The sequence below is a fragment of the Barbus barbus genome, assembly GCF_936440315.1.
Source record: "Barbus barbus genome assembly, chromosome: 46".
Taxonomy (NCBI): Eukaryota; Metazoa; Chordata; class Actinopteri; order Cypriniformes; family Cyprinidae; genus Barbus; species Barbus barbus.
This window is the reverse complement of record NC_136724.1, coordinates 22,544,098-22,560,118: the sequence shown is the minus strand read 5'-3', so window position 1 is coordinate 22,560,118 and position 16,021 is coordinate 22,544,098. Positions and strand designations below refer to the sequence as shown.

The following is a 16,021-nucleotide window of genomic DNA, read 5'->3' as shown; positions in this document are numbered from 1 at the left end:
ACTCTGTACTCTAGGGGGCGATAGAGTTTCTTTCACATGTCTGTGATTCAGGAATCTACCAGTTATAATCTCATACTTGCGAGTTACACAAAGCTAGTGTGGTTTAGGAAATTTAATAATAACAAAATTGCAACATTTATGATTGTTTCATTTTGTCAGAAATATAAAAAAAATTCACATTCACATTCTGAATTTCTAAAAATTCTACAGGATCTAAAAATAATTTACTTAAAAAGTAAATAAAGCATCTGGCATCTACTTTGAAAGATCCCATAGACAGGATTGTAATAAAAAGTGACATTTTAAGGCATATTCAACTCTTTCTCAGATTTGATTAGACTAGAGGAGAAATGCAGCATTCCATCACTTGCTCACCAATGGTGAATGGGTGCCGTCAGAATGAGAATCCAAACAGCTGATAAAAACATCACAATAATCCACACCGCTCCAGTACATCAGTTAACATCTTGGGAAGACAAAAGATGAAACAACTCCATCAAGATGTTTTAACATTAAACTGTTGCTTCTGGCCATAATCCATAATAACGCTTCCTCCAGTGAAAAACTCCATCTCCTGTTGTCTCTCACATAAAAATCCAATGACATATTTGTTTAGAATTATTTTGTAGTGTTTTCACTTGTAAACTGTGCTTGATCTGTGCAGATTTCTCTCCTGATTCAGGCAAGACGACTTTTTCACTGGAGGAAGCGTTATTATGGAATTATACTTTAGCTAGAAGCAACATCTTAATATTAAAAACATCTTGATGGATTTGTTACTTACAAACATTCAGCTTTTGTCTTCTCAAGATGTTAACTGATGAACTGGAGTGGTGTGGATTATTGTGATGTTTTTACCAGCTGTTTGGACTCTCATTCTGACGGCACCCATTCACTGCAGAGGATCTACTGGTGAGCAAGTGATGTATTGCTACATTTCTCTAAATCTGATGATTTGGCCATTTCTTGCCAAATATATGGTAAATGCCGACTATATCATTCAGTAGCGTGATAGAATCACTGAGTAGAGACACTCTAGCAGTCTCTCTCTCTCTTTGTGCTAAATGAGAGATGTTTGTTTTCTGCGTGTTTGTCTGCAGCTGCTCGTTTATGTGTCTTTTGATTAGATCACCAGTGTGAGTCAATATTCAGGACATCTTCTGAGTCTACACAGCGTCTCTGTCCTGTGCTGTTCTGCATGCTGTCGCTGCACTGAGGCATTTCACAGTATGTGTTCAGTGCGATCACACACACACTCCTCAGAGTTACACTTTCACCTCACAGAGCCTTACACACAGTCACGAGTGTGACGGCAGACATCAGCAGGACAGATAGCAAATGAATCTGAAGGACTCGGTGGGATTAAGCTGCCAAGTGTGTTTCGGTTATCCTGACAGCGTGTCCTAACCAGATGCCACACCAAAAAGTGAAAATACTGTGTGACATCAAACAGTCACAACCAATCAGGACAGTTTCATGTTTACGTTTTTCAGCAGCGTTTTCCCATTAAGTTGCTTCATAGACATGTGCGTGATAAAAAGTCTTCAGTAGAGTTTGAAGCCATGAGCAAACCTAATCCAGTCAAAAACTATGGTGAGCAGTGCAAAACTATTGATAGTCATTGATTGCGAGTATAAAAAACAATATATAGATACTACCGTTCAAACATTTGGTGTTGGTAAGATTTGTTCATGTTTTTGAGTCTCTTCTGCTCACCAAGGCTGCATTTATTATTTATTTACAATTTAAAATAACTATTTTCTATGTGAATATATTGTAAAATATTTATTCCTGTGATCAAAGCTGAATTTTCAGCATCATTACTCCAGTCTTCAGCGTCACATGATCCTTCAGAAATCATTCTAATATTCTGCTGAAGAAACATTTCTGATTACTATCAGTGTTGAAAACAGTTGTGCTGCTTCATATTTTTTTGGAAAGCATGATAGATTTTGTTTTGGATTCAAGTTCAATTTAAAAAAGTATTTGAAATGGAGATCTTTTGCAACATTATAAATGTTTTACGGTCACTTTTGATTTATTTCAAAATTTATAGCATCTTAGCTGAATTTGAAGCATCCTTGCTTTTATCATTTGGATCTAGCACAATCAGGGGTGCGTTTCCTGCTTAACTACCATAATTACTACATCATTAACTAGCTAGTCGCAACTGTTTCAGTCAGCTGAACCATGTGGGTCCATGTGCAGATGATGGAGTAATAACTGATCAAAAACAGCTCTGATTGTTGACATGCTAAAATATGGACTGAAATATATTGGCTATTGAACTGGAATGAATGCACTGCATGTTAGCATGCTTTCTGTCTCCAAAAGCAAAGGAAGCCCACGTCGTACTAACAAGAAATACTTCTAACCACAAGTTTGCAAAGCTGTTTGCGAATGTTCGTGGGAACTTTGGGAATCATTGAACTGTGTTGGTAAGTGTTTGGGAATCACACCCCAGATCAATTGAGGTGTTTACAAGAAGGCCTTTCAATCCGATCGGATTCTTTGGCTGCACGTAAACAGAGCTCAACCTCAAACCGTGCACATTGGGCCTCCGAGACGGACTGAATTACAGCAATATCTTGCGGTTATTAGGAACTGGGCTCCAGGAATGTGATGTCATCCCGCCCCCCTCGCGCTGGGAATGCCCTCTCCCTGGGTCTCTTCCTTTTCCCCGCTCTCCGTCCCAGCAGGATATTTCTCGCATTCATTTTAATTTTAGGCAACATGAATGAGGGTAATCAAGCTGGAATGCAGTGAAGTCAGACACACACTGACCGCATCCCAATTAAACGAGGCCTAGAGATCATTATTGACCTCCTGCCCACCCCCTCTTCCACTTTTCTTTTCTTCCTGTGTCCTCTGCTCCCCTTTCTGCTCCACACGGTAGGCCTGAATAGAAGCGCGGTGCATTGGAGCTGTGCGTTCAGTGGCGTGCACACACACACACACACATTTAGAGGGAAGCGTCCCCATGCTGTGTCACTGAAAAGCCTCGCAGTCTGCGCTGTCAATCAAACGCCGAGCGCCCTCCGTTCCGCCCGTATGCTGAACGTAAGGTATGACATCACCTCACGGGACGGGACAAACGCACGCTTATATCAAACGCTTCAACGCGTAAGCGCGCGCCACCGCTCTCCGTCGCCTTCTCCAGAGAGATTCGCCAATTCGATGCTGTTTACAAGGCGCACAGTGAAAGAATAAAGAGGAAATCTTCAAACAGGCAGCGCTAAACGAGCGCAGATTTCTCAATGCTGCTTCCAGCATCTGCTTTCGGTTAGAGACGCGGAGCGAAATAAGAGCGCTCTGTTTACTCTGATGAAACAACTTTGAGCATCGAATGAGCGAAAATGCAGAAATATTCATATTACACATACATTTACATGGATTCATTCAGCAGATGAGGGACGCTGCATGTCTATTTGTCTTGGAATGTTCTCGGAACGCTAACGTTCTAGATAGATCTATCTATCTATCATCAGAAGCTCGTGCGTTGAAATTCGAATATGATTGTAGGTGAAGCAAAATGTCAAGCCGCCTCTAGCTGTCTGAATGAACGTGAGCTGATGGTGTGTTGGTGAGAGTTCCTGCGTCGTGCTCGCTCGCGCCCTCTAGCGGTCAAAATGCGGCGTGACACCGGCAGCTGAACCGCAGAACCACAGAACCGTAGCCAGACAGTCTGCCACCGATCCACAGACTGCTGGGGCCCTGCTTTACATGCCTCACACTCCTCATGTCATGAAGCCCACAGCTCACAGAGGGATATCCCTCCAGCCTCTGCAATCCACCACAGACAGCTTGAGAACAGAGAGAGACGCTTAAAATAACACGCTCATTAATAACATTAACAAATATGACTGCATCTTTTGTGCATTATTGAGTAGTGGTCAAAAGATGAATTCATGTACATGCAAATATTTTGACAGCTCATATACTCTTGTCAATGACCTGATGAAAGTTTTACATGTGCATTTTGAATGCACAATTAAATTTGGGTTGTAAAAGCTCACCTCAGCTCTTTCAGAGATCACCTGTGAGCGGTTGTGATGGAGGGCAGAATTTGTGCATACCGCTGGAACATCAGGCTGCACATCGAGTTCGAGTTCTGGCACCGTGAGAGATGACACGTCTCTATATGTGGCCCGTTTAAAGACTTAATTGCAGCCGTTTATTTGGTGACCCCAAGAGTTCACGCACGTTGGTTCCTGCCAGTGGCAAGAGCAAAGGTCGAAGCCGAATCCACAAACCTCCACACAAACCAGAGGCGCTTTAATGGACCAATTATTGGATTCCTAAGCACTTCACTTTGTTTTTCTTTTTCCTTGGGAAAAGTGATGTTGCCTGTGTGTGTGTGTGTGTGTGTGTGTGTGTGTGGGTGGGGGGTGGGGGGCTCAGCTCATGTCAGACTACTAAAAAATGGCTTTATTGGGGGAAAGAAAAGCATTTAAATTATTATTCATTAAAATGCACAATATGCATCATGTGCCAATATGTGCAAAAGCCCCAGATGACTGATGCATCCAGAAAAGAGTGTAATTTGAATGTGGTATGAATGAATTATAAGGTTTCCACTTGAACATTATTTATGCAAGACGATGTAACCGTTCATAATAGGTGGGTAAGTGTCACGGAATGTGCAAGATATGGAAAATCCCAAATGTGTGTTTTCTGGTTGCTGTTCTGTAGTAGCCTGTAAATCTAGAGCTGTTGTGGTGGGATGTGTGTGTGTGTGTTGGGAGGGGGGTCTCATTGTGTGTGTGTTCTGCTGTCAGTCAGACTGAGGGTTCTTGGTGAGCTGGGTGCGCACACACTCTCATGGAGCCGACGGGGGAGGAGAGAAGGGGTGGAGATATTTAACTTGGGAAAGAGAGGAGTTCTCCTCCAGACGCGCTCATTCTCCTCTGTCCCAGATCAGGACCAGGCGAGTTTTTTGGACGGCTCTGCGGAGGAGGATATTTGACACAGCGGGGATATGAAGGCACCGCGGCTGGAGAACATGCAGCAGACTTTCGCGGGAACGCTTGACGTAAACGTGTAGAGGAGTCTGATTTTATTTCGGACTGATCCCGAACATGTTCTAGACGCGTTTGAGGTCCCGATCGAGTTCTGCAGGGTCTGTGGAGAGACTGAGCGGCTCTCGAGCAGCGCCGGTTCGGCGGGACGCACTGGAGCCTGTGCGCTCAGAGAGAGAGGAGTGCGTAAAAATAACATTGGCTAAGACGCGCTCCATTCCTCGGGCGCGCTGACATTTCAAACGGCAGTTTGGGTGTTTGACAGAATCCGAGCAGGCTTTGGAAACGGTGCCATCCCATCCGATCCCGTTGCCATGGTAACCCGTCGAAAAGTCCGATGAGGATACGGTTTTGTAGCGCACTTGGCACGCCTCACCTGAGTGAGTATCCCTGAAAACAGACAGCCCATGTCCCATGTCATTCCGGGCCACGCGGCCGTCTATTAAAAGATCTCGCTATTTATGCGCGGGTGTATGAGGGCGCAGTGAGGCCAACTCCACTCCGCAGACAGACAGAAGACGAGTCATGGGCAGCATCACCCGCGCGTTGCCGCTGCTGCTGCTCCTGTGCGCGCAAGGCGCCGCGGCCCAGCACTACCTGCGCCTGAGGCCCTCGCCCAGTGAGCATCTGCCGGTCCCCGACCTCAAAGAGGACCCCGATCCGGAGCACGATCCGCGCGAGCAGGACCTCTCGGAGAAGACGCTGCGCAAGAAGCTAGGGAGCAACTTCGACCCCAGCTTCATGTCCATCCACTTGCCCACGCAGCTGAACGCCAGCGCGCCACCGGAGCTGCCGCGCCTGCCCATGCCCGCCGACCTCAAGAAGCTGAACTTGACGGAGACGCCCTACGGCAGGCGCGTCAAGGTGGGCAAGAAGGCGCGGCGGAAGTTCCTGCAGTGGCTGTGGATGTACACGCACTGTCCGGTGCTGTACACCTGGAAGGACCTGGGCGCGCGTTTCTGGCCGCGCTACATCAAGGAGGGCAACTGCTTCAGCGAGCGCTCCTGCTCCTTCCCCGAGGGCATGTCATGCAAGCCGGTCAAGTCGGTGACCAAGACCCTCCTGCGGTGGTACTGCCAGGGCTTCCTGCGGCAGAAGTACTGCACGTGGATATCGGTGCAGTACCCCATCATCTCTGAGTGCAAGTGCTCCTGCTGAGCAGAGAGGGGGAGGGGAGGGGGGCTATCGATTGGGAATGATTGCACTGTTTACCCACGGATAGAGACGTGTGGCGCCACATAGCGAATCTATTTTTTTATACACACACACACACACACACACACACACACACACACACACACACATATATATATATATATATATATATATATATATATATATATATATATATATATATATATATATATATATATATATAGCTTTTTAATTCAAAATATATGACAGCATATGTACATATTTAAGTGAGAAGACGACGAAGAAGAATGCAGCTATTTTTTGTTAAAGGATCAGGACCATATTCTCACGAGGAGCACTTCGGCTCGTGGTTATTTTTATGAAATTATTGCCAAGACGCAAGAGAGAAGTTCACTTTCCTCATTCGAACTCTATTTATAGAGACTGAAGAACACTATGCCTAGAGGTTTTGTACAAATATTAATATCAATAATGATGATGATGATTTAAAAAAAAGGCTGGGCTGAAAGTTATACACGTGAACTCAGCTTTTTTTTCTTTTGGAAATCATATAGTATTTTAGTAAAAAAAAAAAAAAGTGTACGTTTTATTTATTGTTTTAACGCTTGTGAGATAAGATAAAGAGAATAGAATATACCAGAAATTCTACTTGAAAAGTTCTAAAAATGATTTTAAGAGAATATTAATATTAATAATAATAATAATAAACATGTCCGTGTAAATGCCATGGTTTTAGCAATAAAATCTGTTAAACTTGGACCGAAGGATCCGAGAAATATGTCCTATGTCAGATGTTCTTGGTTTCTTTAGGTTAAGAACGCTGAATGATGCCTGTGTTGCAGAATGAATGCAGATGCGTGCGTGCTGAACATTTTGTGCTCTTTCTGAATGAGATCTAGGCCTTTCTGCGTGTTTATGCTGTGCAAATATTCTACGGGGAGCGCTTGGAAACATCGTGCGTAAAAGCGCGCTGATGTTAACAGAGCGCTAAAATATGATGCAGCCGTTTTCAAACACTGTCATTGGTGAAATAGAGCAGGGAGAGCCAACAACTCCTGGCGTACTGCTTCGGGAAAGGGAAAGGGAAAGGGAAGGGGGGGGGGGTGGAGAAAAAAAAGTCTGAGAGACAGAAATCTGAGCCCGATTCTTGTCCAAAAGTCTCGGCGTGAGAAACACTGCAACCCTCTACAATGCCTGTGAACTGATGCTGACGGTACCAGACTGTTAATTAGTCAGCAAACACGCTGTCTGCGAGGGCGAGAGATGCGAGACTCGTAAAAACGCGACTTCACAGTCCGCAGACGCGCGTCAATCGCGCCTGTCATTACGCGGATCGCGGCAGAGCGAAAGTGCATGTGTGTGCGTGTTATTGCCGAGGTTATTGTGACAGATACACACTGCTGGTGCTGTGTTTTGGCGCTGGGTGGGGGCAGTTGTCAGCTCTGTTTCTTGATGATGTCTAGAGCTTTTTGGAGGAGGCTGAGAGTGTGTGTGTGTGTGCGTGCGTGCGTGCGTGTGTGACGCGCCGGCGCCACTCAGCCGCGCACTCTGGCGAGCGCAGAATAGATTGAACAGTAACCCTTTCAGCCTGTGTGTGTGAAAGCCAATCCCCGACAAACTAGCCCTCAAAACACACAGCCGTCAGACTGGCGGAGCACTTCAGAATTCTGTGAGGGGGGGTGTATTCATCATTAAAAATATGACCCAAGCTGGAGTGAATCAGGGAGTTCTTTGAGACCGAAGTTAAACACAATGTTTTCTGTCCTTGGCAGAGGCCAATGAGATACCAAATGTAGTAAACGCGCCAATTTGCAGTGTGCATGGAGACTGTGCTCGGAAAACAAAAGCAAAACAGCTCACTTATCGGGATGAATTACAGCTCTGAGAGGGAAACCGATGGAGAAGTTTAATAATCGATCATCTGCATGTCTCTAAATAGTGCCGCGCTGGTTGCAGGCCTCGTGTAGTAGCTTTTGATGTGATTTGTCGTGTGTTTTGCTACAGTGTGTGCGTGCGTGTGTGTGTGTGTGTGTGTGGGAGACGCTTCCATTAGTCTTTTGGGTGACATTCATACTGTGCCTGTTGGACCACCAACAGTTGCCTTAACTCATGATTTGTGTGTGTGTGTGTGTGTGTGTGTGCGGTTGCAGTCTGTGTGACTCAAAGTTTATGCATGTGTTTGAGTTCCCAATCCCAAAATCTGCTTCTGTTTAATCGTTGCTCGTGAGTTCAAATGATATTTGTCATATTTGCTCTATAATAAAACAGCCATCTGATGCAGCGCTGAGGATGTTGCGCACGTCACATGATACATGATATAATGCTGGTATCTTTCTTTCCATATCCATCCAAGAGAGATGGTACAAAGGTAAGATGTCGATCCAACTCGGGTAATATTTGGATCATCTTTTGAAAATCAAAGTGAATTGGATAGGGTCAGAGCATACCAATGTGAACATGCATACTTTTTACAGTAGGAGTCACTCTAAAAAATGTATTTGCATTAGAGACAAAACAACAAAGCAAGCGTCATTTATTGCAATCAAAGATGCACAAACACTTTACAAGCAAATGCTGGCAAAAAGAAGTTTGAAACGCTAAGATGTAATGTGGTTCTCTCGGATAAAAAGATACAAAAGTTGGTGTGGTGCCTTTTTTAAAAGTTACTAATATGTATAATTTATGTACTAATATGAGCACTGTAGGTACAAATATGTACATTTGAGGTACTAAAATGCACTCTTCAGGGGTAAATAAGGTACAAATGTGTACTTTTTGAAAAGGTACTGCCCTGCTGAAAGCACCTGCGTGAACTGGAGGAGTACAGATGTCATGTAGCCACTAAAACACAGCTGATTCAAACAGTGAATGCACTGGAGATCAGGTGTTTCAGCTACAGGTCAAACTCTGTCAAAGCTTTATTCCCTTATAGATGATTACAGTATTGACGAAGCATTGAAGTACTTATTCAGCCGTAGCCCACATAAAGCAGTTTAGAGTAAAGGCTGTTCGGTGTGACAGTGATGCTCTCAGATGCACTCTAGAGAGAGCTTTCCGTGTTTATTCGGGCTGTAATGAGGACTGATCCGTCAAGAGGATGAGAGGTCGCAGGAATCATTGTGTTGACTCTTTCTGTCACACTTGTGTGCTTTCTGCTGTGCCACAATGGAGAGAGATATCACCCAGGCATAAATATAATAAAGCACTTTTTGAGTCATTTGCAGAGGGAATGTCTCGATGCTGTAGTGTTGAAACATATCTGACAGATTTTAGACTATCCAGGGAACTTTTTGTTGTAGTCAGGAGTAAAATGGACCTTTTTGGTGTACAAAAAACAAAACCCTATACTGTTCAATAGCTTGGAATCAGTTTTTTTGTTTTTTTTAAAGAAATTAATACTATTCATTCAGGATGCATTAACGTGATCAAAAGTGACAGTAAAGACTAAATGCTGTTCTTTTGAACTTTTTATTCATCAAATAAAAATATTAAGCATTGATAATAAACAGGGAAAAAAACATTACTATGATTTCTGAAGGATCATGTGACACTGAAGACTGAAGTAATGATGCTCAAAATTCAGCTTTGATCACAGAAATAAATTACAATTTTAAAACATATTTACATAGAAAACATTTTAAAAGGTAATATGATTTCACATTTTTACTGTATTTTTTAATTTAGCCTAGTAAGCATAAAAGACTTCTTAATCCAACCCATTTTTTTAAACGATATTGAATATGACATACCTGCAAATGAAAATAGATGGAAATGTCTATTTATTAAGCTTTTTCTCCCAAATATGATCAATGCGCATTCTAAGGCAGTGTCTGTGTTTTTGATTATTTATATTCAGTTGTGTTTGGATACTCATTTATCTGCCACTTTTCCTGAATAGTTTCCAAAATATGGTCTAAACATCTTAAAATGTGTGCCTCTAATATCATTAAACTACAGAGTTCCTTATTTGTGGAGAGCACCATCTTCTCGGACCACTTTTGATGCGTCTTTATTTATCTGCCTTTGGCACTAAGCAGGAAAACTCCACTTCCCAGAATCCCACGCGCGTTCGGGTCTCCAGAAGTCCACGTGACTCAAACCTCCCTTAAACGATTAAAATGTTTAATTTGCTCTGGGTTTATGAGGTTTATTGGTTGTCATAGCGGCCGTCTATTTTCTTCATGAGTCATTAAGAATACCTATCTATCGTCAGTTTGTATTTTCTTGTTATTTAGCCTATGTAGCTATGATTAATTTTTACTCGTAATTAGATTTTATGCACGCATGAATCATATACTGCTGTATGAAAAGAACATTTAACAGGCTGCACTGCCCCCTATTGACTAAAACATGCCATGATATATAATGAACTAGAAGCGATCACTTCACTATATAGATATTACTGATTATACAATTCATGATATGAAACAAAAACACAATTTTGTAATCTGCTACTAGAATATAACAGGCTAATATTCAGGTTCATAATATTCAGATGATATGAATGTAAATAGCAGTATATAAAACAGATAAAAAAATAAAGAATAATTTTTATATGCACGTATACCTGCATTTGAAACCAATGAAAATAAAATGAAAAACATTAAACAAGATATTATATAACAAACCCAGCAAACTTTTAATTTAATTCATATCCTCATATATTAATACATCAATAATTATTCATGAAATTAAAATGAGGTTCCTCGCACACTGATTTATTTTCCAATTGTGTTTTTATTTCCACAATTTAATTAAACATCTGCTAAATTATTTTCAGCACTTTTTCTTGAAAGTTTATTTTAGTTTAAAATTAAATCATGAATAATTTAAAAACTCTCTATATTTCTATAAATATCTATATTTGGACACACATTAACACATATCACTTTCATTGTGATATGAAAAAAAAAAGATATGTTTAACGAAAGTTGTGTCTATAGCGGGGCATGTCGTCACATTATATGGGGTAAGCGATCACAAACCTGCAGTCAGCTGATTTAAAAAACAAAATACCTTTTTTGATACATTAAATATTATAATATATGCATATTATCTATCTATCTATCTATCTATCTATCTATCTATCTATCTATCTATCTATCTAATCATTTAATTTTGTTTTATTTGTGCAATAATTATGTAACAATTTTTTTTATTTGATCAATATTCTGAAAATTTAGTTAGAAGAACAGATTTAATAAAAATCCTAATTAACGACTCTAGGTGTTTGAAAGCACCACACCATCACTGCTACAGAGAAAACAAACATTAGTGCAATTAAACCAACTCACAACCTTAAATACACCCCTTGTGACAACTAGCCCCGGCCTCCTCTATAATTTAGACAAATATCTTACTGCTCTGGTGTTAACTGTTTTACTACAGCAAAATTGCTAGGGATAATTGAAGGTTAACCTACACATTGTGGGACTCAATCCGGACGCGTAAGTGTGCTAAACAGACACCAGATGGCACAATTGACTCAAATATCTGTTGTTCATAGGTTGCACACCGTTGTCTCTCTTACACACTCATGTGAGTGGAGTTTCCAGAGAAGCACAAACAGATCATCCTGAAAGCTTCGTATGCGTGTGTGAATGTGTGGAGACGCCTGCTTCTGTCTCTTTTATTTCTTGACCTCTCACACAGCGTGACACACTCATCAGAGTAAAACGGTGCCATAAATACCACAGGAATGTTGAGCGGCTTACACAGGCCTGAGAAACTCCCACACACACACATGCATGGACACCATTCATTGAAAAATTACTTTATTTCACGCCACGTTATGGAAAATACTTGTATTTTGTGGCTGCTGCATGCGTGATCCTAAATCTCTGAGCCTGTGATCCGCACCGGTGCTACTAGTCACCCTGAAACCAACAGCACAAATCTGTTAGCCATACAGCGCCTATAAAGCACTCTACTAGCTATTTATTGTGTTACAGCATGAACACATAAGGATTTCACTGGGAGTTTTCCCACTTATCGACATCAATGCTATCGACACAAGAAAAAAACGCCACCAAATTAAGTAAAAAACAAAGTAATTGAATATGAATAAGTCAATTCCACAGATGCTTAGTTGGATTGAGTTTAGTCTGGGCCTCTCCAGGACATTAACCTCCTGGTCTGAAGCCACTTCAGTGTGGTTTTGGTTTACTGTTGTGTTGAAAGGCGAATCATCCTCCAGCTCCCAGTGTTCAGCACGCTTTCCTACAGCTTTTTTTTTTTTTTTCCAGTTCCAATCATTTTTTCTTCTTTCTTTAAGAGTTTTCCAGTCTGTGCCGCAGAGAAGTATCAACAAAAGCACGATGCTTCGCTGTAGGAATGGTGCGGTGTGAGTAATGCGCTGTAATGTGAGGTTTGTAGGCTTATTAGATTATTTAATCCTTTTCTAAATTGTTGAGTCTCTCACATTCAGTAAAAAATTGGTACCTTTTATAGCAATCTATAGATTGATCAAAATTTCATGTGAATTTTTCTTCTGTCAAACACAAAAGGAGATCTCTGAATTGCTATTGTGTGTGTGTGTGTGTGTGTGTTTGTAGATAGATATTAAATGCAAGTAAAGAGTCTACTTCCATGTTTCAAATAACATTTGTGAATATAAAATGTCAAAATAAGAGTGAAATAATGATCTTTCAATGAAACAACATACTTATTCTGACCTGTACTTATATAAAATATATAAAAGAATAAATGATCATATAGCTGACAAATAGGCAAAACCTACAGAGGTTTGAAGGACTGTTGTGTTTATTCAAATTTGGTGCATCACAATAATTATTAGCAGATCCACAAAAACCAAATGTTTTTTAGACATAATTAATCATCTAATCTTGCGTGTCATATCTTGATGCCACATATTTGAATATATAGAAATCAATTTTTTTGTGATGATGCCAGTTTGGGTCTGTCCCCCATTCAAAGCTATTAAATGACTTGAAGCCATATTCTTTTATGAAGTTTTATGACATTTTTTTGTCATTTTTAAAGCGTTTCCTTTCACTGTATGCAGAAACTCAGCATGAAAAATCTGCTAATAATCATCATCTTTTGTCTTCCACAGAAGAAGGAGAATCATGCAGATCTGGAATGTCACGAGAGTGAGTAAATGAAGACAGAAGTTTCATTAATTTATTGAGTTTGAAGTATTTAAGCTATTGCCTCATGCACAGTTACAGTCATCTCTGTAATGAAGGAGTTCACGTAAGCATCTTGGTGTCCTTCACAACGTTTCTTCCTGCTCAGACACTCTGGAGCAGAATCATCGTTGTTCCACATGCACTCGTCTTTTTAATGATGTTCTGGTGTGCTTTGAGGTGCACTTACTGTTTTGGAAAATTCCTGGACTAGTATTTTTTCAAGAACACTGTTTTGGATAGGTTCAAAATGTTCTCATGATGAACGTTTCATTGGGGATGCTCTGTATCATGTTAAATGGCTCAAACGCACGAGATGGAGCCCAAGCAAATAATCTGGCGATCTGAAGAGAAGAGTAGTTTACATAGAGATTCAGGAATATGAAAACAAAATGATGAACTTGCATTGTTTCCGTGATTCAACAGAATGAAAGATTAGTTTTTATTTATACATTAGATAACTTACCAACAGTTTGAGTTCCCCAACACTGCTGTGGATAAAGGCCACTGATGAAGCATTTTGATCACGTGATGTTGGGAGATGTTCAACACCGGATGACTGCAATTCATCAAACGTTTAGGATCAGTTCTGGAATTCCGTGATGCATCCCGGTTTGCCACTCGGGCGTTGTGGGATGATTATAATAATTGATCTGTTTAGGACACACACAGACACACCCGCATCTGCCTTGAGTTTGTCTCGCGTTTTATGCTCTCATTACGCGCTCCATCTGGATTCTCCATCACACACCGAGTGTTTTCCGATGATTTACGGGAATCAAAGGCTCTTGAATGGCTCCATGAGATAGTATCGGGGAAAAAAATAAACAGCAGTGTCAAAATAAGCGTCGGAACATCAAATTATTTGGGTCTGACTTCTTCACCCACCCCTCCCCTCAAGAAAACAAAACAAGGGTCGAGCGGTCTTAGTACAAGTTATTAGTTAGGTGTTTCTCAAGGTTAAAAGGTTTCAGTATTAATAAATGTTGAAAAATAGACCTTAAAGAAATCACGCAAGGGTGAGGAGGTAACCATAGCAACAGTACATTGCTCCAGCACCTTCCACTGTGATAATTTCCGCGCTGTATGTCGATTAAGAGTGACAAATCCTGTCATTATCTTTCACTTTATTATAGGTTTTCATATCACAAATTAAAAACTGTCTTGTTTTAAAGCTCTTAAAAGGATAGTTCACCCAAAAATGAAAAGTCTGTCATTAATTAGCCTACTCACCAATTACTCATGTCTTTCCAAACCCGTAAGACCTTAGTTCAGCTTTGGAACACAAATTAAGTTATTTTTAATGAAATCCGAGAGCTGTCTGACTGTGCATAGACAGCAATGTAAACTGAAATGTTCCCAGAACCAGAAATGTAGCAAGGACATCGGTAAAACAGCCCATGTGACATCAGTGGTTCAACTGCAATCTTTACGAAACTACAAGAATACTTTTGTGCACAAAGAAAACTAAAATAATGACTTTATACAACAATTCTTCTCCTTCAAATCACAGCTTCTGCCATTATCAAGAGTGATTCTGCATGTAAACAACATGTGATGCTGCTGACGTAGAACACACATTCGCTGAGCCTTGTTTATGTGCAGAGGACAGTAACGCGCTTATGACGTGGTACTCGCCGTAATAGCAGAATAAGTCATTTGGAGGAGAAGAAACTCGTTATTTTTGTTTTCTTTGCGCACATTTCTCTTAGCTTTGTAAAATTATGGTTGAACTATGATGTCACATGGACTATTTTACTGATGTCCTTACTACGTTTCTGAGCCTGGGAATATTTCAGTTGCATTGCTGCCTATGCAGCGTCAGAAAGCTCTCTGATTTCATCAAAAATATCTTCATTTTTGTTCTGAAAATGAAACAAGGTCTTACTGGATTGGAACGAGGGTGAGTAATTAATGACAAAATTTTCATTTTTAGGTGAACTAACCCTTTAAGATAATTGAAGGTTCTCTGACTGTGAAATACTTGAGATTGCGTTCTGAAAATTATCTTTGTATTAACAACTTTAAGACGTTTAAAATTCTTCTTAGAGCCGAAATTCCACCCCCTAAAAGTAAAATTCGCATACTACCAAATCCCCGTCCACACACAGCGACTCCAAACCAAGTTGCCTACCTAGACAGTATAGGTGCGTGTAGTGTTCAATAGGCGAAACACGCATCTACAGGCGCCTGTGATGAACAAAAATGACTGTTGATGTCATTGTCATTGCCTGTATTCAAAATCTTTTCTAAGTAGTTTATTGACAAAAGCGGTGGCTAAATAATTATGAATATAAAACCAAAACTGTGATGCTCAAAAATGCACTACGCGACTATGCCAGATGCTAGACTCCGGACCACCCATTGGGTGCGTCTGTAAACCAATGAGTTGCTGCTCAGACAGCATTTTATGGCATCATTGCCGCGCGCAACCGACTCGATGCCACACAATGCTGCGCGCAAAACTGTTGCACGCGACTACGGTACCCCAAACGCCGCGTGCTTAGTTATGATGCACCAAAATGCTGTCTAGGTAGGCGGCTTACTAGGTTTTGAAACAGAGCCTCTTCTCTAATGCAGTTTGAGTCTGGAATTGTGTGTGTGTGAGGGGGGCACAGTCGGGTTTCTCACCTTGGCTCGCTCTCCTTCACCCCTCCTCTCTCTCTCTCTCTCTCTCTCGCTCTCTCTCAGTCAGTGCGC

At 41.1% G+C, this 16,021-nt stretch overlaps 1 protein-coding gene and 2 gene segments (V, D, J or C); 2 read left to right on the top strand and 1 right to left on the bottom strand.

Moving 5' to 3' along the window:
- LOC306864845 (Ig kappa chain V-III region MOPC 63-like) overlaps positions 1-16,021 on the bottom strand; it is a 684,433-nt gene that overhangs the window by 403,048 nt on the left and 265,364 nt on the right.
- LOC306864846 (Ig kappa chain V region K29-213-like) overlaps positions 1-16,021 on the top strand; it is a 764,502-nt gene that overhangs the window by 485,080 nt on the left and 263,401 nt on the right.
- On the top strand, positions 5,399-6,176 carry nog2 (noggin 2; the record flags this gene model as incomplete). Its single annotated transcript, XM_079409110.1, has 1 exon — positions 5,399-6,176. Exon 1 carries the CDS (start codon positions 5,544-5,546, stop codon positions 6,174-6,176), a length of 633 nt encoding a protein of 210 aa, XP_079265236.1. The 5' UTR covers positions 5,399-5,543.